Source organism: Primulina eburnea, chromosome 6 (genome assembly GCF_022965805.1).
Source record: "Primulina eburnea isolate SZY01 chromosome 6, ASM2296580v1, whole genome shotgun sequence".
Taxonomy (NCBI): domain Eukaryota; kingdom Viridiplantae; phylum Streptophyta; class Magnoliopsida; order Lamiales; family Gesneriaceae; genus Primulina; species Primulina eburnea.
The window spans coordinates 30,053,058-30,077,573 of NC_133106.1; the positions used below are offsets into that span (position 1 = coordinate 30,053,058).

A 24,516-nucleotide genomic window follows, 5' to 3' on the forward strand; every position below is an offset into this window, starting at 1 on the left:
GTGGGAAAGGGATCGAAATGGCCAGGTGGAAGTTGAAGTAGTTTGTCCTTGAAAAATCCGACTGAGATTTGCATTCTCCGCAAAAGCATTTGGACTAAGCAATTTGTCGGAAATTATGACAATTAACAAGGTTTTTTTTAAGAGTAGGTTTCTTGTGAGATGGTATCATGAATCTTTATCTGTGAGACGGATCAACCCTATCGATATAAAAAAAACAATATTTTTAGCATAAAAAATAATAGTTTTTCATGGATGACCCGAATAAGAGATCTGTCTCACAAAATACGACTCGTGAGACCGTCTCACACAAATTTTTGTCTTTTTAAAGTATGAGAGTGTTCATTATTTTTTTATTTAAATTATTAAATTTATAGATCGTGGAGAAGCTAATATCTAATATAAGTTATTTTTAATAAAATACAAAAATAATTAAAAGAGTAGTGTCAAAAAAATGTTATATATTCATAAAAAAAAATATCATGATCACTTTTAAATGTTCTGAATCATGATGCCATCTTTTAAATTATGATTAAATTAGGCCGAAATATATATATATATATATATATATATATATATATATATATATATATATATATATAATATATATATATATATATATATATTAAAAATTAAACATTAACCTGTCGATCATTTTGTTTCTAACTCCCCGATTTGACTTCTATATTATATATCAATCACTATTGATAACAATTGGGTTTTATTAGATATTTTTGAGGTATTAATTTCACACTATAAATGAAAGATATTTAACCAAAATTTTGCACTATTTGATTATGATTTATCACCATTGAACATTATTGAGGCATTATTAAATATTAAATGAGTACATTTTTCCCAAATTATCGACTTAACTTTTCATAGTAATTTTGTATTATCTGATTAAAAAATATTCACAATAATTTTCTCTCACCAAATAATTTCGATTGGGTTAGAAACACAGAGATTTGATTATTGTCAGTTGGATTCTCTTCGATAAATCAATCAATATGAACTATAGACTGACTGATATTGTTCAAATAAATGACTTATCAAAAAAATCAGTTAAAATTTACTGAATTGTATTTTAAAGTATAGATAAACTCTTTAGTAATTAATGAACTTGGTTTCCACTCTTCATCATCGGATGCTAAGAATCAACCAGGCAAACAGAAGTTGTGGAATCATGCTCATGCCCAAACAATATCTTGAATGTCAAGATCTAAAATTTTTTAAAACTCCCGCTGCATTTGGGTGTGTAGAAAACCGAGATCCAACAGTTATCATCTCCCAAACCCCCGTAAGAGATAAAATTTTCATATGGATAAATGTATTTGTTAAATGAAAAATATAAAAAGGTGTGCAACGATCGGTTCGATACACAAGTGAATTCATTTAGCTTATTTGAATACACTTGTAATACTCTTATCTAAACAGCCGAGTTTATAGATTTATGTTGCGTGTTTGAATTGATGTATTTCAAATTTTTTGACTTACTTGGATTGACAAAATTGAAGCAGATGTCAAATTAATCATATATAATGTAATGTAATTTTAGTAGTAATTATGATGATTTCAAATATTTTCAAGATATGAGTTATTTGAAATATAACCCAACCTTCATCAATTATTCCTTTCTTGGATTGAATCTTTTCATCCAAATAAGGCCGTTCTTGGGTGAGAAGATTTGAAGTCGTGTACAATTTGATTGTTTATGTTGCGCTTTGATTCATGGATTTGAAGCTAAGAATTTGGACTAAGCAATTTGTCGGAAATTATTACAATTAACAAGGTTTTTTTTAAAGCATGACAGTGTTCATTATTTTTTAATGAAATTATTAAATTTATAGATCGCGAAGAAATGAATATATAAGATATTTTTAATAAAATACAAAAAAAATTAAAAGAAGAGTGTCAAAAAAATTGTTATATATTCATTAAAAAAAAATATAATGATCACTTTTAAATGTTCTGAATCATGCGACCATCTTTTAAATTATGATTAAATTAGGCCGAAATATATATAATAAAAAAAGACTAAAAACTAAACATTAACTTGTCGATCATTTTTGTTTCTAACTACTCGATTTGACTTATATATTATGAAAGGAATTTTATTCCTTGATTTTTTCCTTGATATATTTTCCTTATCAATTACTTTCCTTTTGATAATATCCTTAGTATTTTTGCCTTTCTGGAGTATGATTTCGTGTGGACTCAAAAGACTCAAGATATTATCTATAAGATATAGTATCCTTATTTTCCATAGAGTTTTTTCCTAATGAAATTGGTTTCCATGTTTAATAGGAAAAAGGATGAAGTGGGTATAAATAAGAGGAGAAGATATTGAACTCGGGGCTGGTGCTTTTGGAGTGAGAGACGAATTGATACGCAGAGACGTTTTCCGAGAATAGCAAATCTCGTGTCGTTGAAAGCTTGTTGCTGTGAAGTGCTGACAACATCTGAAGACAACACCTAATCACTGTTTTGATTAGAGTGTTGAGTTTTGAAGATTTTTCACTTCTCAGTTGATGCATCCCATATTGTTTTGATTATACGGTTTGTTAGAGGTTTAGGATGCAATTTGTTACTCACCTTCTTGAGGGAGTTGTTTTATTCTTTCACTAGTATTGGTTTTTGTAAACTTACAAGTTTTTCTAGTGAATTATTTTGCTCTAAGGCACCGCACAAGTATTTTATACTTGTGCATAATTATCTGACTCGTCTCTCGTATTACTATTGTTCCAGTTACATGTTAGTGTGTTAAAAGTATAATTTCCGTTGCATGTTGTCGTGGGTGTTACAACACCTTCGAACAACACCTACATTCTGATACACACAACATTCACCCTCGTCACGTTCACACTGTGGAAACTCAACTTTCAATTGGTATCAGAGCCTCCACTTGACGTTACTAAGTGAGATTCTGTTTTGTTTTGTTTTCAGAGTGAAAAGGAATTATGGAAGGATCAACAAATACTGTTTTTAGGCCTCCCGTGTTGGATGGATCAAACTATGCACTGTGGAAAGTTAAGATGAGGGTTTTTATTAAATCCATTGATGAAAGAGCTTGGCAACGTGTACTTGATGGTTGGAGTCCACCGAAACTCGAGGATGCTGATGGAGACACACGGCTCAAACCTGAAAGTGCATGGACTGTCGATGAAGTGCAATCTTCAAACTACAATTCCAAGGCTCTCAATGCGATATTTTCATCTGTTGACACAAGGATGTTTAATTTAATCACCATCAGTGTATGCGCCAAAGATGCTTGGGAGATACTCCAGAAACACTGTGAAGGATCTGCAAGTGTGCGAAAAACTAGGCTAAGAATGGTGACATCAAAGTTCGAAAGTTTGAGAATGGAGGACAAGGAGTCCATCCTTGAGTGTGACTGCCGGTTGAGACAACTCTCAAATGAATCACATAGCATAGGAGATCCCATACCAAACGAAAGATTGGTAAACAAGGTTCTGAGATCTCTTCCTGAGAGATTCAATGTCAAAGTTTGCGCCATTGAGGAATCTAAAGACACTTCAAACATCAACCTGGATGAACTCATGAGTTCCCTAAGAACTTTTGAAATGAATCTTGATCTGCAGAAAAAGGATAAAGGGAAGACAATAGCCCTTGAAGCCTCAACCGAATCATATGATGAAATTCTTCAACTATCTAAAGAAGTGGATAAGTCTGATTTAGGTGAAGAATCGATCTCTCTGTTTACTAAAAAATTTGGTGATTACTTGAAAACTATGAGAGAAAAGAAGAGAATTGGGCAAAAATCTGAGCTGCCCAATAACACCACTTTTACAAAAGCTCAAAAATTTACTCCTATGAAAGGACAGGTTCGACCAAAAACCGAAGTGCAAAGTCAATCTAATGTCAGGAACCTGGACTCAGTGCAATGTAGAGAGTGTTCGGGATATGGACACTATGCCAATGAGTGTGCCAATCGTCTTAAGAAAAACAAAGGCATGACTATCACCCTGAGTGATGAAGAATCTGAAGATGATCAAGGATCAAATGAATCTGAAAATCACACATCATTATCTACTGTGATCAAGGAGAAACGTTCAATGCAAATCAATCTTTTGGGTGTTGCCACAGGTGTTGCAATACCTGGTCGCAACACCGCTTCGAATTCTGTATGTCTTAATTCGACAGTCCTTGGGGAGTCAAGTCAGTCCGAAACACAAGAAGTTGATGACGATGAAGTCACCCTAGAAAGTGTGCAGTCAATGTACGAAGAACTGTATGAAGACTGGATCAAAAGAACAAAAGAAAATGCAATTCTCTCCAAAGAGAACGTTGAGCTGAAGTCACAAATATCACGACTTGAAGTAATCTTGAGCAAGAAAGATCTGGAATTATGCAAAGTCAAGGAAGAACTTAGAGAAGCAACTCAGGTACTTGCCAAGATGAATTCAAGTTCATCCAAACTTGACTCACTTTTGATGATTGGACAGAATGATAAGGCTGGACTTGGTTATTCGAATAGTCTGTTCGAAACTGGAGAATCTTCCAATGCAAAGGAAAAACCAACTGTTTTTGTGAAAGGAAGTGTTGAAACCCCCAATACCACACATACTGAAAAGAGTGCTCCATCAAAAGTGCGAATGTCTATCAAGAAGTCTAAATCTAGAAAACGCCACTTTATCTGCCACTACTGTTTCAGACCTGGACACATCAAACCCTACTGTTTTAAACTGAGAGAGGATTACAAGAGATGGGAATCTGAACAGGTGTCGTCACGGGTGTTGTACAACACCCGGCGCAACACTGCCAACAAAAAACCGATGGTAAAAAGGGTTTGGGTACCAAAGGCACAGATTCAATGTTCTGTTATTTATACTTCATTAAAGACTAACATTGCAGGAATATGGTACTTTGACAGTGGCTGCTCGCGCCACATGACAGGTTCTAAAGACCATCTGATTGACTTTGTTGAGCTTAGGAGTGGTCATGTGACGTATGGTGGTGGTGTTAAAGGAAGAATTGCTGGGAAAGGAACCTTGAATGTTGATGGATTGCCTAATCTACACAATGTGCTCTATGTTGAAGGGCTTAACTCAAACTTAATAAGCATAAGTCAACTTTGTGACGACGGTTTGCATGTTAAGTTTGATAAAGACAATTGTGAAGTGTTTGATAAGACTAATACTCGCATTTTGACAGGTACTAGGTCTGCTGATAATTGCTATCAACTTGGAGAAGACATAGTGAGCAATCATTCAAAGGTGAGCGAATTAAACATGTGGCATCAAAAATTAGGACATGCAAATTTCAAGACATTAAAGAATCTTGGTAAGTACGATGCTGTGAGAGGTATGCCTAATCTATCCTCTGGAATTCCGTATGTTTGTGGTGCATGTCAAAAAGGTAAGCAAACACGTGTTCCCCACCAAGTGTTGCAACACTTTGGGACAACACGGTGTCTTGAACTCTTGCACATGGATCTTATGGGTCCAATGGAAGTGGAAAGTCTTGGAGGTAAGAAGTATTCATGTGTTTGTGTAGATGATTTCTCTCGCTTTACTTGGGTAAGATTTCTTAGAGAAAAATCCGATACATTTGATGCTTTCAAGAAACTACATGCTAAGATTACTAATCTACATAATCTGAGGGTTGGTAAGATAAGGACCGATCATGGTAAAGAATTTGAAAACTCACACTTTGTATCATTTTGTGATAAGAGAGGGATAACTCATGAATTTTCGGCCCCTAAAACTCCTCAACAGAATGGAATAGCCGAAAGAAAGAATAGAACACTGCAAGAAATGGCTAGGGTCATGTTAAGCTCTAAGAATATTTCAAAGAGATTTTGGGCCGAGGCCTTGAACACAGCATGTCATATTTCAAATCGTGTGTACTTAAGGAGTGGTTCTACTATGACATCCTATGAAATCATCATGGGAAAGAGGCCGAAACTCAAGTATTTTCATGTCTTTGGGTGTGTATGTTATGTTTTGAATGATCGAGACCATCTTGCAAAATTTGACTCTAAAAGTGACAAATGTTTATTTCTTGGTTATTCATCCAATAGTCGTGCATATCGCATGTATAATCTGAGAACAAGAACGACTATGGAATCTATTAACGTTGTGTTTGATGATCTTGCAGATCTAACAGGAAAAACAATTGAGGATGAAGTTGATGGGCTCCTGAATACAAGTGAGACACTGCCTAACACAGATGTTGGACCCGGTGTTGTGACACCTGAGACAACACCTGCATTGGCAGAATCAAATGTTGAACCAGAAGAGAATACTGAAAATGATGATGGTGTAACCAATGATGGGATTGACATTCCGAGCAAGATTCAGAAAAATCATCCATCATCTCAGATCATTGGAGAAACATTTGAAGGAATGCAAACTAGAAGAAAGGAGAAGGTAGACTATCGGAAAATGATGGGACTAGTATGCATGACTTCCGTGTACTCTCAAGTAAGTCACTCCTGTTTTGTTTCACTCGTTGAACCCAAAAATATAAGTGAAGCCTTAAAAGATGAATTTTGGGTTGATGCGATGCATGAGGAACTTGAACAATTTGTTAGGAATGATGTGTGGGATTTGGTTCCCAGACCTAATAATGTGAATGTTATTGGAACCAAATGGATTTTTAAAAACAAAACTGATGAATCTGGAATTGTTGTGAGAAACAAAGCAAGGCTAGTTGCTCAAGGGTATACTCAAATCGAAGGAATTGATTTTGATGAAACGTTTGCCCCTGTTGCTCGGATTGAATCGGTTAGACTTTTGCTTGCTATTGCGTGTCACATGGACATAAAATTGTATCAAATGGATGTGAAAAGTGCCTTTTTGAATGGCATCTTGAAAGAAGAAGCTTATGTGAGCCAACCGAAAGGATTTGAAGATCCACACCACCCTAACCATGTCTACAAGTTGAAGAAGGCATTGTACGGGCTTAAACAAGCTCCACGAGCATGGTATGGCAAGCTTACTGAATTTCTGCTTGACTTAGGCTTCAAACGAGGTGAAGTTGATAAAACTCTATTTATTAAAAAGTCTAAGCATGATATACTTGTGTGTCAAGTTTATGTGGATGACATCATATTTGGTGCTTCTTCTCAAAAGCATGTTGATGATTTTGTTGAGTGCATGTCTACCACATTTGAAATGAGCATGGTAGGAGAATTAAGTTTCTTTCTTGGATTGCAAATCAAACAAATGCACGATGGTATCTTTCTATGTCAATCCAAGTATGCTAAAAACTTGTTAAAGAAATTCTCTGCCGAAAACACTAAGCACATGAAAACTCCAATGGGGTCGACTGAAAAATTGTCCAAAGACGATGTTGCTGCAGGTGTTGACAACACTCAGTATCGCAGCATCATAGGCAGTCTTCTTTACTTAAGTGCTAGTCGTCCCGACATCATGTTTAGTGTATGTTTGTGTGCTAGGTACCAGGCTGATCCTAAAGTCACTCATCTAAAGGCTGTCAAAAGAATTTTGCGATATATATCTGGAACAGTTGACTTAGGTTTATGGTACACCAAAGAAACAAACACCAATTTAGTGGGCTTTAGTGATGCTGACTGGGCTGGAAATTTAGATGATAGGAAAAGTACCACGGGTGGGTGTTTTTATCTTGGGAACAACTTGGTGTCATGGTATAGCAGAAAGCAAAATTGTGTGTCTTTGTCCACTGCTGAATCCGAATATGTTGCAGCTGCTAGCTGTTGTTCACAACTGTTGTGGATGAATCAAATGATTAAAGATTATGGATTCAACAGTGACACCTTAATTGTATATTGTGATAATTCGAGTGCAATTAACATTTCAAAAAATCCAGTGCAACACTCTCGAACAAAACACATTGACATTAGACATCATTTTATTCGAGATTTGGTTGAGAAGGGTATGATTCGAATGGAATTTGTTGGAACTGAGAACCAACTGGCTGATATCTTTACAAAACCATTGGATTTTGAGAGATTCTCCAATCTAAGGAAGTCTCTCAGCCTGTGTGCACAATGATCACTCACAGATGTTGTCCTGGGTGTTACAACACCTATGGACAACACCCAGCATGCATGTGCATTTTACTTTTAGGATGCTAGGCATATTTCATTCATTCAGTTTTGTGTGAAGTCTGTACAAAGTGTCGGTTACTGAATGGTGTGCTCTCAGTTGAGAATCAAACTTTCTAACAAAATCCTTTAAGGTGTGGAGTGTGCTCAATATAAGTCATAAAGCTGTTGCGGATGTGTGTGTTCCACATGATTTTATCCTATGCAGATAATGACTTGAAAAACTGTTGAGCAATAAGGTGAAAAATAGAAAAGAGGAGAATATTTGAACAAAAAAATTGTTTGGAAGAAAATGGAAAAAGCTACCTAGAAGAGTCCCATGAAGACCGTTCTTCTAGTGTGGGAGCTACCACTTCTAAGTCAAAATACAGATGGAAAAAGCTACCTAGAGGAGTCCTATGAAGACCGTTCCTCTGGAGTGGGAGCTACCATGTCTAAATTAAAAGGGTTCAAGAAAGTTTTAGTCTCACGAGTGAGTGTTGCCAAGAGGTGCTGCCAACACCCAAGTACAGGCTGATCACAGTTTGGTCACTTGCATGTATATCTCAATTTTTTTTTTCACATTTTAGGCATAAATTTTAAGTTATTCATATTGCTGATATGTAAATTTATCATGTCCAGTGGACTATCAGTTCTTGACAAATGAAAGACGAAGAAAAACCCCAACCAACCCAATCTCGAAATAAATTGTTATCTAACGGTTAGTGGGGTAATTCGATGTGGCGTTTCATTCTGCCTGATTTTTTTTAATGATTACACTGGCTCGGAAAGTTACCGTTGGATGAGCGTAAATTCTGATTTGGAAAGAAGCCGCGGTTACGGGTTGAGAGAATGTTACCGTTGGAGGGATATGCTTAAATACTCAGGAATGGATGATGCAACAACTTTATCGTCTGTTATTTTCTCGCACAATATATAATTTTGTCCTGCTCTCATTACTCATTTGTTGCGAAAAGTTATCTCTGTCTTCGAATTTTCTTGTGACCCTTCGCTCCACACTATTTCTTGTGTTCTTTATTCTACAGATGGCTGGCTTCGATCGTCAGATATCAGAAATGAAATGGCTGCGAGTTTGGGGGAAAAATCACCTGACTCAACACCCTCAGCCGAAACCAATGTGGAGGGGATGGCAATGGTCAGTGTACCAGAAGAACCAGTGCCACTGGAAACTATTGCTCCTGGTGCACCCGGGAATGCAATCGACATTGAAAATCCACCAGATTTTGAGGCTGTGAAGAGAGCTTTCCCCCCTGTCCCTATGCGTCGCACGTCAAAGAGACAAGCAGGGTTTGACCCCGACTTTGTTCCTACAAAGAAACCAAGGGCATCCACCGTCCCTTTTATTCTGGACCCTGATTTCTCATCTGGAGACGACTCCAATGATGAGGATTTTGAGCTGGTGGCTCGCCCTAAACCAACTACTGCTGCGAAGGAAAGTGGCTCGTCTTCTGGTGTCCAACAACATCACCCAGTAATGGACAGTCAAGATGCTTCTGAAGAAAGGGTTCCTGATGAGCCTGAAGACGATGAGCAATCACTGGCCGAGTTTCTTGCTCAGCTTAAAGAAGATAAAGCGGCCAAGAGACAAATGGCTCGGGAGGAAGAACCTGATTCAGAAATGATGAAGGAGTTTGAACAAAACCGGCCTGGCGCTTCTGACTCCTCCTCCTCTTCGTCTGTGTCTGATTTTGAGTCAGAGGAACAAGGTGATGATGCGTCTGAGGACACTGACTCTGAAGCTAACGAGTCCTTCTAGAATGCAGCTGCTGATGCACCCGGTGTTGAGGAGGATGTTGACAACACCTCCCACAACACTGACTCTGCTGATTATGATCTCAGTAAGTCTTTCTCTCCGAAGTTTTACTCAGAAGAGGCCTTGGCACTGTGGCCCATATTTATTCATCGAGAGTTGATTGAAGAGAAAAACATTGACTTTGATGCGTATGGAAAGCATAATCTGATTGAATTTTTGAAGAGCCGAAGGCTGCTCTCAACTGTCACTGCAGTCATGCCCTACTGTCGCAGAGTGGTATTGGAGTTCTATTGCAATCTTTTGAGGAGTGTGGCCGATGAAGACTCGGTGAAATACGGCAGAGTGTTCGTTCGGGATCGTATTTACAATTTCTCACCATCCGTGATCAATGCATTTTATGACACCCCAGATGTTGAAGAGGCTGAAGAGGACTTGGATATTCATGATGTTACCACTTTGCTTACTGGAGGTGTGGTCAAAATTTTCCCTGATCATCCCAAGAAATTGAGTGCTGCAAATCTCACCTCCTTCTTTTCTGTTCTACATAAAACTTCTATTTGGAACTGGACTCCATCAAGCAACACAACCACCGTGACTCGCTCACAGGCCATCATGCTATTCGCTATTGGAACCGGGCATGCCTTTAACTTTGGGAAGCTAGTTTTTCAGAATACAGTGCAATACGCTCAAGGGGATTTCAAGAAAACCAAGCTTCCTTACCCTTCGCTCATCTATGGCATCCTGGAAACTCAAGGATTCATTCCGGATATTGATGAAGAGCTCTGCCCTGTTGGTGATTCCCTAAAGATTTCCCCAGCTTACTTCAAAGGCAACAGAAAAGTCGATCTGCCTTGGATGGGTTCGAGTGTTGCTGCAGATGTTGGCCACACTGGTGAAACAACATCTGACCCTCTGCCTGACATTTCGAGTCTGCCCCCGACACCTCCTGCTGGCTATGTTACACTGTCCCTCTCCTACATTCGTGCTCAAATCGCCTATGGTCGACAACAGATTGATAATGCTAGGGCGACCATCGAGCATTATGAAAATCAAGTGGCTGATTATGAGCTTCTGCTCGCGGCAAGTCTCCATTCTGGACAAAAAAGGGGAGTAGACACTGCTGCTGGGACTAGTGGGACAAAAATGGCTGATGATGACGCGGACAGGAGTGAAGGAAACTAACTGATGCTTTTGTGGTTATAGTTCATAAAATTCTGACATTGGTGTGCCGTAACTGCTTCTGTTATGTTCTTAGTTCCCCCTTGATATTGAACTAATCGATGTTATAATCTGAGTGTTGCAACATCTAACCTACAACATCTAACTTGCAAATTTTACTAGGTTTGTTTTTCAGGGGGAGTCAACAACTGGTTGACTAATCCAGGGGGAGTTACCATTTTTACTGGTTTTCTCCAGAAAGGCAAAAAAGGGGGAGATTGAAAGGAATTTTATTCCTTGATTTTTTCCTTGATATATTTTCCTTATCAATTACTTTCCTTTTGATAATATCCTTAGTATTTTTGTCTTTCTGGAGTATGATTTCGTGTGGACTCAAAAGACTCAAGATATTATCTATAAGATATAGTATCCTTATTTTCAATAGAGTTTTTTCCTAATGAAATTGGTTTCCATGTTTAATAGGAAAAAGGATGAAGTGGGTATAAATAAGAGGAGAAGATATTGAACTCGGGGCTGGTGCTTTTGGAGTGAGAGACGAATTGATACGCAGAGACGTTTTCCGAGAATAGCAAATCTCGTGTCGTTGAAAGCTTGTTGCTGTGAAGTGCTGACAACATCTGAAGACAACACCTAATCACTGTTTTGATTAGAGTGTTGAGTTTTGAAGATTTTTCACTTCTCAGTTGATGCATCCCATATTGTTTTGATTATACGGTTTGTTAGAGGTTTAGGATGCAATTTGTTACTCACCTTCTTGAGGGAGTTGTTTTATTCTTTCACTAGTATTGGTTTTTGTAAACTTACAAGTTTTTCTAGTGAATTATTTTGCCCTAAGGCACCGCACAAGTATTTTATACTTGTGCATAATTATCTGACTCGTCTCTCGTATTACTATTGTTCCAGTTACATGTTAGTGTGTTAAAAGTATAATTTCCGCTGCATGTTGTCGTGGGTGTTACAACACCTTCGAACAACACCTACATTCTGATACACACAACATTCACCCTCGTCACGTTCACACTGTGGAAACTCAACTTTCATATTATATATCAATCACTATTGATAACAATTGGGTATTATTAGATATTTTTGAGGTATTATTAGACTATAAATGAAAGATATTTAACCAAAATTTTGCACTATTTGATAATGATTTATCACCAATATTGAACATTATTGAGGCATTATTAGATATTAAATGAGTACATTTTCCCCAAATTATCGACTTAACTTTTCACAGTAATTTTGTATTATCTGATTAAAAAATATTCACAATAATTTTCTCTCACCAAATACTTTCGATTGAGTTAGAAACACATAGATTTGTTTATTGTCAGTTGAATTCTCCTCGATAAATCAATCAATATGAACTATAGATTGACTGAGATTGTTCGAACAAATGGTTTATCAAGAAAATAAGTTAAGATTTACTGAATAGAATTTAAAGTATAGATAAATTGTTAAGTATAATGAACTTGGTTTCCACTCTTCATCACTGGATGATAAGAATCAACCAGGCAAACAGAAGTTGTGGAATCATGCTCAGGCCAGACAGCGTGATAAAGGACAGATCTCATCCTCAGTGCTTCAAATTGTATGTGGCCATGGTTTTTTTTTTTTAGTGCTTGCATTTTAGTTTTATTAAAAGAGTTAAGAATTATTGATTGGAAAGACAAACTTAAGAAACAAATTATTTATGGGGGATGTCCCTTCTCCAATACACAATATTACAAAATGTGATTTTGAACCCTTTTATCCACAACGCACCCAGTTGATTTTCTTTTTCGTAACGTACATTGCGCACTGTTGATTTTATTTTCTGCAACGTGAATTGTACGCTATCGATTTTATTTTCTGTGACGCGTAGTGCACTCTATATATTGTCTTTTCCACAGCGTGCATTGCGCATTGTCAATAACCTACGACTTTCAACATATTTTAATTGTGACGATTTCCGCGCTGCGAAAAGTCATTTTTGTTGTAGTGCTGGCCATTTTGTTAAAAGATTGTTTAATATTGAATATATATTAACACTAGTCTAGTCGGAGCATTTCTACACTTGAAAACAATTTTCAGAGGTCTAGATATCTCTAGTCATTCAAGAAAAACATTCAACTGTGAAGGCCGCCGACTTAAGTTTTAAAAGAAAATTTAAAAATATTTATTCACCACCAACTAAACACATTTTTTATCCTAACAAGTGGTAAAACTGGTTTTGGAATTTTGTCGCTATCTCCCAGCTCAATGATCGAAATGGATTTATTCATTATGTGTTACAAAAGCTAAGACACTGATATAAAAATCATATTCATGAGTCAAAATCTAAATCGGATCTTACGAAAATGAAACAGCGAACTGATATTGTTGATTATGCAGTTAACGCAAAAAAATTCCAACTTGCATATAGTAACGTATTTTGAACATGTTTCTCTTTTATACGAAGTCGAAATTGAGCAAGTACTCGTAATTCTATGGAAGCTAAGACAAAAGGATACAACTTTTATGTTAATCATTTTACTCAAACATCGATTAATCAATATGTATAATTAAGAAAAATGACTAGTAAGATTGGATGGTAGGGTATGGTGCGCCCCTATCAAGAGGATATAGGTTCAATAATTCCCTACCTCTGTCATCCCAACTTTGAGCTTACTACACAGGGTTTCTCCAGTATGGTTATTTGATTAGCGTGGTATGCAGGCTACTGCGTTGATTTTTTGGGTTCAATCAGAGCATATTAAAAATTACGACGGGGGCTCCAAAGGTTTAAAAAACTGCAATTTCTTCAAAGTAGTCAAATTTTTAGTTTCATTTTCATAAAGGATTATGATTTAGCGATATTCCAAAATATATACATCTTTTCTAACAATAGAACATCTCCCACTTCGTTTCAGTAGGATTATTTACGTTCGTATAATCCTACTTACGTATAATATGCATCGACTAAAATTGCTACTGATTATTAAATATTTTTTTTCCGTATTTCATAATTTTTTTTCTCATTAAGAAATATTGAAATTGAGTTTCATGACTGTGTTAACATTTTCAGCAATTGAATTCTCAATTTCGGTAGGATCACCTAGTCTGGTGGTTGGGGAGTTGAAAGTGATTTGGATTTGATTTGAGTAAATAATCAATCAATAATGTGCCAAAAAATGTTGACTTAGCACAATTTGAAAGCCACATAAAAAAGTTCTCGTCTAGCACTAGATTGCAATGAATTTCAAATCTATCGATTTCAAATATATTTTTGTCGTTTAGAAAAATAATATCTTAAATTTTCAAATGCACCTCTTAAATGTTTATATGGCATAACAAGTTAATAAAGATGTATTTCAAGTTCACTCAATAATGATGTCATTTGAAATTTATTCTACTTTTTATTATTAATGTATAAATAAGTAGGGTGTATATTTATAATATAATATATTATTTTAACGTAAACAATATAACCGATCGAATTCTATTGATTTCAAATCCATCTTCTGGAGTGCATCTTAAAGTTTGGATCATTTGGAAAAAAAGAAAAAAAATTGCTTACAAAATCTATCACATTAATATAAAATTAATTTGATAAATACACTATCCAATACATATAATGACATAATTGATAGAGACTAGCGGACAATTATTGTTCTTAGCCCTCAAAATTAGAAAAGGATGACCCCATGCGAATTAAATGATAATTAATTAACTAAAATGGACCATCAATAAAGCCAACTTCCTATTCTAAACATATAGTTTTATATATAATTGATCTACCACCAAACGAAAAAAAAATCTTTAAAACCCTACACGTTGGTGAATTTAGCAACTACCATTTTAGTTGGAAGAATTTAATGCAAACAAAAACTTGTGTGAGACGGTCTCACAGATAGTATTTTGTGAGTCATCCATGAAAAAATATTATTTTCTATGCTAAAAGTATTACTTTTTATTGTGAATATCGGTAGGATTGACCGGTCTCACAGATAAAGATCCGTGAGACCGTCTCACAAGAGACCTACTCTTTAATATATTTGAATTTCGTTACATTTTTAAAATACTAGCTGAGTGTGATTGCGAGCACAAATATTTTCGATCAACATCATTCGAAGATGCAAAAAAGCTATCAATTCACCATGGATGTCTACTTTCTCAAGAAGAAAATCACCCACTTCAGTTCTTTTCTCCTTGTCACCTTTCTAGCATGATCATCATAATTGTTTTTTTATAGAGAACATAACCATTATTCATAATCCAACTTTTTACCGTTTCCAAAACATCATTTATGATACTCACGGGAAATTTAGGGTCCGATTCCAGCAAGTGTCAATAATCCAGACACAAGTTCCGAAATTACCCTGAGCCTGAAATCACAAATAAAATCGTTAGGAGGGTGTCCTGGCGTAGCCCCTCCGACGCTCAAGTCAGATACTGAGGATATATGGGGAGCAGTTAAGGGTGCTGCTGAAAACGATATATTGAATCTCAAATCATACGGTCGAACCTGGTATTTATAGGAGAATACCTGGACTTGTCATGGGCCATTCACCTGTGGGCCTTAGAGATGGGCTGAGAGTTTGGGTCGGATCTTGAGGGTTCATCCCTGAGGTATCAATTTAATATAAATTTTTTAATCCAAATGCCTTGTGCCTTATGCCACGATGCTACATCACTACTCTAACTGATGTGATATCCAACGGTCCAATGCATTTGGGGTCGTGAAGTCTATGTCTGAATATATGGACCTCATGACCTTAAATGTGTTTGAATCTTAGCATAAATACCAATGACTTGAGTCTGTTTTTCAGAAGTGTTATCCAACCAAATCCCAGTAATGGAAGATCCCACTGAACTGGATTTGGAATGGAAGATGAAAGAGTTGAGGGACACTTTCAAATCAGGGAGAACAAAGGAAGGATCATGGAGGAAATCACAGCTCAAAGCTTTGCTATCTTTTCTTGAAGAGAAAGAGGATACCATTTTGAATGCTCTCATGCAAGACCTTGGCAAACATCCAGTGGAAGCCTACAGAGATGAGGTACATACATGATACATATATACATACATATACATATACGTATACGTATAGGTATACGTAATTATTGTGTGAGTGTGTTGATGTCTTGTGCAGATAGGACCCTTGATCAAAACCGTGAATCATGCTTTGAAAAATTTGAAGAAATGGATGTCAAGAAAAAAGGTCTGATTTCTTGTTCCCATCTCAGAAATCTGCTTGATTCAGTTAATATATGTATGATAGCATTACGAATAAGTTTTATTCGTTGATAACACAAAATGGACTGTAAATTACATGTACCTAATGTCTGATTTTGCAAATAAATTGTGTACTGAATTTACAGATTAAGTTGCCGGTCGTGGCTTTCCCTGCGAAGGCGGCATTAGTCCCCGAGCCCCTCGGAGTCATCCTCATCATATCATGTTGGAACGTTCCTTTTGGTACATGTTCAATTTTCTCCATAATTTTCGCAGTTTTCGGTTATGTAGTGAAGGTGGACAAATTGGTTTCAAAGTTTGAAACCAAATTGGTAAGAAAATTCATGGTATGATAGATAACAACTTGCTTGATTTTACTCAGACGGACGAGAATTTCTTCTATAAAATTTGTTTTTTTAAATAATTTTCTTTATTTAAATTCTGATTATCTAAAAAAAATTATGTAATTAGTAAATTCTTTTAATTTTGGGAAATTTTAGGAATATCATTGGAAGCTCTGGTAGGAGCAATTGCTGCGGGGAATGCAGCAGTCCTAAAGCCGTCAGAACTTGCTCCATCTTCTTCTTCAGTTTTGGCTGATCTGATGCAAACTTATTTGGACTCTAATGCCATTAAAATCATTCAAGGTGGTCCATCTGTCGGTGAGAAGCTTTTGCAACTCAAATGGGACAAAATCTTTTTTACAGGTATATTTGTCTTTCATTATTTAATTAATTTGTCACGAGAAAATATACATATGACGAGGGATTTATTACGATCGAGTCTTGAACTTCAGACTCCGTCCCAGAAAAAAAATAAAGAGATAGCGAACTAAGACTGAAATTTTAGCTAACAAGCAGACAAAATTCATATTCTTGTATTCACATAAATCTATGATTGCATTTTTAAACTCCAAAAGGTAGTAAACGAGTTGGTCGAATTGTTATGACCGCTGCGGCCAATAATCTTACCCCTGTCGCTTTAGAGTTGGGTGGAAATGTCCTGCAATTGTTGATTCTCTTTCAAGTTCTTGGGATAAAAAGGTAATTTCCCAATTTTTATATTAATTTACATATATGTTTATTTTAAATTTATTTTTTTTAAAAAAAAAGTTAATGGGTTTCATTTTTCTTGATATTATGCAATATTAGATGGCAGTAAAACGAATAGTTTCAGCAAAATTTGGGACTTGTGCTGCCCAAGCTTGTGTAGCCATTGATTATATCCTTGTGGAAAAGAAGTTTGCACCCATTTTGGTATAGTTGGCTAGCTGAAATTTCAAATTATATATTGTGACAAATATTTTCGATTCTGATTCAAAATTTTGTTAATTATTCATTCAGGTAGAAATGTTGAAGGCTGAAATCTTGAGTTCTTTCGGAGAAAATATAAAAGAAACAAAATCCATGGCTAAAATAGTCAACAAGAACCATTTCTCACGGTTGCGAAATCTGTTGCACGAACGCGGTGTTGAAGATTCTGTTGTTTACGGCGGTAAACTAGACGAAGATAACCTGTAAGTTCGATCCATTCATTGTTTTCTTAATGGTAGGCATGAAAATTTTGAGAATTATATAATTAATTCTATATATTTTTATTGAAAAAATAAATTAGAAATGATAAAAATATTATATTCTGTCCAATAGAAAATTTTATATAAGATTTTGTCCAAATGATATGGAAACTTAGCCACTATTTTGTGTAGGCTGATTGAACCAACTCTTTTGGTTGATCCACCACTTAAAGCTGGAATCATGACTGAAGAAATCTTTGGTCCATTGCTTCCAATAATTACTGTAAGCTACACACACTCATAATTTTTTATTTTTTTTGTTCATATAGTTTAATTGAAATTTTATTTCTATAATTTTTATTTTTTTAAAAATGAATACAAATTAAATGGGACTTCCCTGAACTTTTATTTATTTATTTTTCTCAGCTGGAAAAAATTGAAGATAGTATTGATTTCATAAACTCGAACCCGAAAGCACTCGCGATATACGGATTCACGACAGATAAAAAGCTGATGGAAAGGTTGTCGTCCGAGACATCTTCGGGGAGCATTGTTTTCAATGATGCAATTATTCAGGTAGTAAAAATTTCAGGTATTTTATTCGACCCCGACATATATAAATATTCTTGATATTAAATTTATATAGTTTTTTCGAGTGCAGTATATAGCCGAAACATTCTCCGTTCGGAGGGGTCGGCGAATGTGGCTTCGGTAGCTACCACGGGAAATTCTCGTTCGACTTGTTCTCGCACGAGAAGACGGTAGCTGATCGAGGTTATCTTATGGATTTTTGGTTCCGATATCCTCCATGGAATGAACGAAAGCTGTGGCTTTTCAAATCTGCCTATAGGTTTAATTATCTTGGAATTGTTCTCATCATGTTGGGGCTCAAAAAATCATAATAATTTGAGAGAGATTTGTTTTAAATTACGTATTTATTTGTGGTGTTGCAAACTTACAATGAGTTGTGGATGTTTGCATTTTGCACGATGCTTGGTTTCATTATGTCAATCTATTTCTGTATATCTAAACTAAAATCCAGTAATGACACCCACGCCTTGGATTGCAAGATTAAAACTCGTTGGGCGGTAGTCGAATGCTAGACTAGCACCTAGCGTCTAGGCCGCTTAGGCCGGCGTAGCGCTCCTAAGACCATCTGAGTTTTAATATCGTGTTAAGTCGCACCTCGAACTATCGAGGTTGAAACGTTTATATACTATGACAATGCATATTTCTTATGTAAACTTTTAAGGCTCCGTTTGGTTTGAGGGATAAAGTAAGTTTATATTATTTAACCTACTTTATCCCTCGTTTGGTACGCGTGATTATTTAACCCACCTTATCCCTCCTATGAATGATTAGGTTATATTAGGTAGGTTAAAATAATACCTCCTCACCCCCTAGGATTATTTATCGTACTCTTAATCCATCCTATTTTTCCAATTTTACCCTTCTCCTAAATTCAAACTCACCACCACTTCCCGCCGCCCCCCGCCGGCCGCCGGCCGAGCACCGGCCGACCGCCGGCGCCGACCATTTCCGGCGCCGGCCGAAATTTCCGGCCGGCCGTTTCCGGCGGACCATTTCCGGCCGCCGTTGCCGCGAAAGAGAAGGGCAATTTCGTCTTCTCATCAAAAAATTCAAAATTATCCTACACTTAAAAATCTTACCAAACATAATATTATTTTACCCCATATTAATCCATCCTACCACAATCATTTTCTTTATCATTTACATACTAATTATTAGTTTATCCTATACTTCCAATCAAACGTAGCCTAAGTGCTGTTAGTTTCACTGCCGTTAGAGTCGATAAAAACATAGTCATTTAGAGCAAAGAAGTACTCGAAGATTTCTCAAAAGAGGACAACATGTTGCAGTCGATAGATATACTCCAACAAATTGTATCAAGTCCCAGCACCATCGATCTTATATACCAAGAATTTTAATACTCGAAAAGCAACATAAATAGACAGAAAAATAAGGGTGAATAAGGATTAAAAAGAAAATTATAAAGTGGTAATAAGATACTATAACCCGAGCAAAAAACACAAGAAGAAGAAGAAGAATACGAAAAGAAGCGACCATCCAATGCACAGAAGAGCATACATTAGTGCTTCGGAACATCAACAATCACCTCCTTGTAACAAATGGGACAAGCCTGTTGTATAGTAGATTTATCAGTATCTATTATGGTTGGAGGAATTGAGAAAGAAAGGGAAGCACGGTGGCTTACTTTGTTAATGCTAAGCCATCTGCTCCCACAACCAGTATGATAGAGATGTTTGCACGGAAGGATAATTCGCTTATCGCCTCTTTTGTACTCCATTTGGCAAATTACGCACCTTTGTAACCAAATGAAACGAGTAAATACAGCTCAACAATATTAAATATAAAAAATAAATTGTACACTAGTGTTGAAAGGTGTCAATGTATTGATCAGCAGATGCAAAAAGTATGCATTGAAGACAGGGAGGTTATTTCTACATGTTGAGAATTTTTTCTCCTTCAGTCTGGTTTATTCAAAACAGAATCAATTACACTGTATGGGGGTAGATAGTGACAATCCTATGGTTAGCTCTAAAAAAGTATCATTTTGGTCATCTACTCTGAGAAAAGTTGAACTTTGGCAAGACATGCAGATGATGGAAACCCTCTTTGACTAGAACTGTCGACTGTCAAAATCTGATGCAATTTTCCTATGTCGATGAAACGTGGACAGTATCAACACAAAAGACTATATATATCCCATGGAACAAAAGTAATGCTATCAACTTTTTAGCATAAGCTATTCAAGCATTGGAGACAAATCAGATAAAAAAAAAATAGAAATGAATCTGGAAAATTGGAATGACAATGAAACAGGGACAACAGAAAGGCTGTTAACAGATTTTTTCGACACAGACTTGGTGGAGATACTTGGGAGTAAGAGCCTACATTCTTACCTTTCACCTCGGAATTTCTTTCTAAAGAATAAGGTCCATTTGAACTTTGAAATTGGAAGCAATGCAATTTGATCCTGGGAAAGACCTCTACTTTGAGTTCCAACTGCTTCACCTAGCTCAAGTAACTCCTGTAAGGAGTATTAAAATGCATAAATTTATGTTTCTAGGGCATGCCGAATCAGAGTAATAAACAGCGTGTTCAAACCTCATAGGTCATATTATCAGGATCAATGTTGTCTTGCCAAACAACCTTCATTCATGCAAAGAGGCAAAAAGAATCATTTTCGGTATTTTTCTCTCTCAAAATTTTTATAAAATGCGGATAACAGAGAAGCTTTGACCATGATAGGGAAATTCACCTACCTCATAATCACGAGCAGCCTGAGGATTCCGAAGACCTATAATTACAAAGAAAGAGTTTTCTTTAAAGTATGGTTGTCATTCATTGAAATGAGAGACTCAATTACGGAAAGAAGACAACATTAAAGTAAAACTCCACAAATAATAATATTGCATACATTGAAGCAGCTTGCATGAATAAAACGCAAATTTCTTAACGGAATGTACATTCATTGTGTAGTCGTCAATCCTCTCCTTACCCCAATTTTTTACATCACAAACAAGGGCACCAATTGTTTCTCTTTTTTCCGAAAAAAATTTATACAAGTTAAACCACGTAGCATAAAATTGCAGGTGCATCTGACCAATGCCGGAACTTTCTGTAAAACAAGAGTCGTCGTGCAAAGAAAAGGAACCAAGCTGTGAACATATTTTCAAGGACTAATTGATTGCTTCCTTTCAAAAACTAACACCCATAAGGCATGTACAGATTACACCAAAAACTGTAACACTGATACGAAAACAAAAAATAACCGAAACCAACAGTTTCTGGAAATTGTGGTTTGGTTCCAATCCAAAGCGGAAAATTGCAGCGTGGAACACCCAATCCACGGTTTAAACTAAAACTTAAATAGATGCTAAAGCTTTGGTTTAAGTTAAACCATATATCAACATGAATAGACAATGACTTGCTCTTTTTATGTTATTATATTATATGAAATGAAGAGTTTTGTTATCTCATCACTTAAAATTTTGGTAGGATAAAGTTACAGAAAAAAATAGAATAAAAAAATGGGCAAGAAAAAAAATCGCAATTTCAGTTAGGTTTACATGTATTTGCATTTCGGTTTTGGAAAGGTCAGAAACCGAAGTACCGAACTAATGGTTTTGAATTTTATGACACCTAAAAACCACCCACACCTATAACCGGAATCAAGAAAAGAAAGGAAATAAACCAGAACTCACACTCTAAAGGACTAGCATGGGAACCGGTGCTTGAAATTTCAGCCTGGTGTGCATGCGAAATAGTAGCTTGATTGCCAGCCAGACCTGATGGGTTTTCCAAATGTCCGCCATATTCGTTAGTCCCTGAGACGTGATTATTAACCACACAGCCGTGCCCATATTCATAATATGACAAACTTCCCGGTTCAGATGCAGCAAATTTGTATAGATTAGAATTGGTTGCTGGGTAAGCATTCTCCTGCACACAATTCAGCCAATCACACACGTTCCTTCACCACATGCATGTTATTCATGGTTCGCTCAAATTGTGAATGAAACTTATTTGATATCCTAGACCAACTCAATAGCAAGAGAAACAAAAGACACCTCGATTACATCGATTAGAAGGTATAAAGTTCAACCATTCATTTCTTAACATAAAATCTCATCAAATTTAATGCTATTTAATCACATGAGCAACAGGAAATTGGTTAAAACACTCTCACTGACTCAGAGTAGCTTGATTTTAAGTAGAATGGATGATATATAAGTCATCTTCGGCTAACAGTTTTACATCAACTTAGGCTTTCACACAACCAAGCCATCTTGAACAAGCATCAAGACACTCAAGCACCTCCTACACAGCATGAGCTTAGAGTTTATTAATTAATATATCCTCACAAGTTCTCCAAATATGCAACCACTATGAGCAACGAAGAAACTATGTTTAAATCTTAATATAAACACCATCCTATGAGAAAAAAGGATAAAATGTTTCTGGTACAATACCTGTACGTATGGAACATCGGCAAAAATGTAATTGACATGGTCATAAGTAAGACCTCCAAAAAAATCCACAAAGCTTCCAATTGAATTGTAAGGCATCGAATGGTCTTGGTAATAAACATCCATCTGAGTGTTCCAGCTCATTTTCAGAAAAAAGTTCTGAGCATCCAAAAAGCAATGATCAAACATTTAAACCTTACAGAATCCAATTAAGGTTGTAATACTGAGAGCTAATAGCACAAGCTGGAAGAACCACGTGGGCCCATGTCCCAAAAAAATACAAATTTCGTAATTAATTTAACCCAAATATATTAATTCATCCAACCAACCACATGATCCTAGTTTCTCCGGGCATAAACACATTTTTTTTTACCTGTGATTGATTTGTTGAGTTTGAGCCCCGACAAATATTGTTCGAAATGCAGAAAATAACAAGATTTCTGAAAATCAAGACTGCCGATTTACCTACAATGAAGACATCAGATGTTATTATCTCTTCTTCTTTTTTTGCACTGAATAAAATAATCGGAAATCATGGCAAACGACATTACGAGAACAAATATCTCCCAACGGAGAGAAATCCACCAAAAAAAACTTAAAAAATTACTCAAGATAATCGTCGTGAACAATTAAATTCATAGAACCGAAAAAAAAAATCCCATCCTTTTCACAAAAATATAACAGCAGCCAGATGAATAATACGAATCAAAGTGAGCTCATTTCAAGATTTCTTCAACTCCCTCGAAAATGGAACGAATCACAACGAAATCCAACACAGGAGGAAACCCACAAATCAAAACCAATACCACGTCCAATTCACGTCAGAAAAGAAAAAAGAAACCCAGCAATCAAAGGCTCCAAAACCAGACCAAAACTCCGATTTCGTGTAAATCAATGCTGCAATAGATACACAAACCGAACATGGAAAAAGGAAAGGATTAAATAACCGACATTCATGGCTTCCCGAATGAAAATCTTGGGCTGATCAAAGAGAGAGACACCCCTTTTCCTGCCTCATTATCTCTCCAGAGCGAGTAGTGTGTGAAAAGCGCATGAAAACGAGAGCAATGAGTTCACCCTTGTCTCTTTCCCATTATGCATTCAACAAAAATAATATACAGTGAGATGATAAAGAAGACACAAGATGATAAAGAAGACACAAGGTACGACAACCGTTGCACGAGGTACAATCAACGAAGGTGTATAGTTATGGCGAAAGCGGAAAGTGTCTGGATTTAGCAAAATGAAATTTTACGGCCAAATCACTTATTTTTGGAATCCAATACATCAATATTTTAAAAAGGCAAAAACTTGTGTGAGACGGTCTCACGGGTCGTATTTTGTGAGACGGATCTTTATTTGGATAATCCATGGAAAAGTATTACTTTTTATGCTAAGAGTATTACTTTTTATTGTGAATATGGATAGGGTTGACCCGTCTCACAGATTGTGATCTGTGAGACGGTCTCACATGAGACCTACTCTTTTAAAAATTAAAGTTAACATATAAGTAAAAATTTGCCTGAGACGGTCTCACATGTCTACATCTTTTTTTCACACAAATTTGTCTACATCTTTTTTTCACACAAATTAAAAAATTTATGAAATTTTTAATTATAAAAATTTTCTATTTTTACTTTTATTAATGAGTGTTTGTATAAACAATTTGTTATATGTTATGGTCGTTAGTTTATTATAAGTAAAAATTTGTTTGAGACGGTCTCACATGTCGTATTTGTGAAACAGATCTATTATTTGGGTCACCCATGAAAAAGTATTATTTTTTATACTAATAGTATTACTTTCT

The 24,516-nt window shown here is 36.0% G+C and overlaps 2 protein-coding genes and 1 pseudogene across 2 annotated transcripts; 2 read left to right on the plus strand and 1 right to left on the minus strand.

The window, feature by feature from the left end:
- Nucleotides 1–2,957: 2,957 nt before the first annotated feature.
- Nucleotides 2,958–7,997, plus strand: LOC140835461 (uncharacterized). The gene is made up of 5 exons (XM_073200954.1): nucleotides 2,958–5,079; nucleotides 5,173–5,376; nucleotides 6,118–6,443; nucleotides 7,242–7,766; nucleotides 7,878–7,997. The coding sequence occupies exons 1-5, from the start codon at nucleotides 2,958–2,960 to the stop codon at nucleotides 7,995–7,997; spliced, it is 3,297 nt and encodes a 1,098-aa protein (XP_073057055.1).
- Nucleotides 7,998–15,735: 7,738 nt separating this feature from the next.
- LOC140834146 (aldehyde dehydrogenase family 3 member F1-like) lies at nucleotides 15,736–18,717 on the plus strand (annotated as a pseudogene).
- Nucleotides 18,718–19,546: 829 nt separating this feature from the next.
- On the minus strand, nucleotides 19,547–23,822 carry LOC140834147 (E3 ubiquitin-protein ligase BIG BROTHER-like). Its single transcript, XM_073198815.1, has 9 exons — nucleotides 23,661–23,822; nucleotides 23,083–23,174; nucleotides 22,713–22,868; nucleotides 21,945–22,182; nucleotides 21,003–21,037; nucleotides 20,845–20,889; nucleotides 20,640–20,767; nucleotides 19,931–20,039; nucleotides 19,547–19,855 (listed from the first exon to the last, which is right to left on the minus strand). The coding sequence occupies exons 3-9, from the start codon at nucleotides 22,851–22,853 to the stop codon at nucleotides 19,805–19,807; spliced, it is 747 nt and encodes a 248-aa protein (XP_073054916.1). The 5' UTR covers nucleotides 22,854–22,868; nucleotides 23,083–23,174; nucleotides 23,661–23,822; the 3' UTR covers nucleotides 19,547–19,804.
- Between the last annotated feature and the right edge of the window lie 694 nt (nucleotides 23,823–24,516).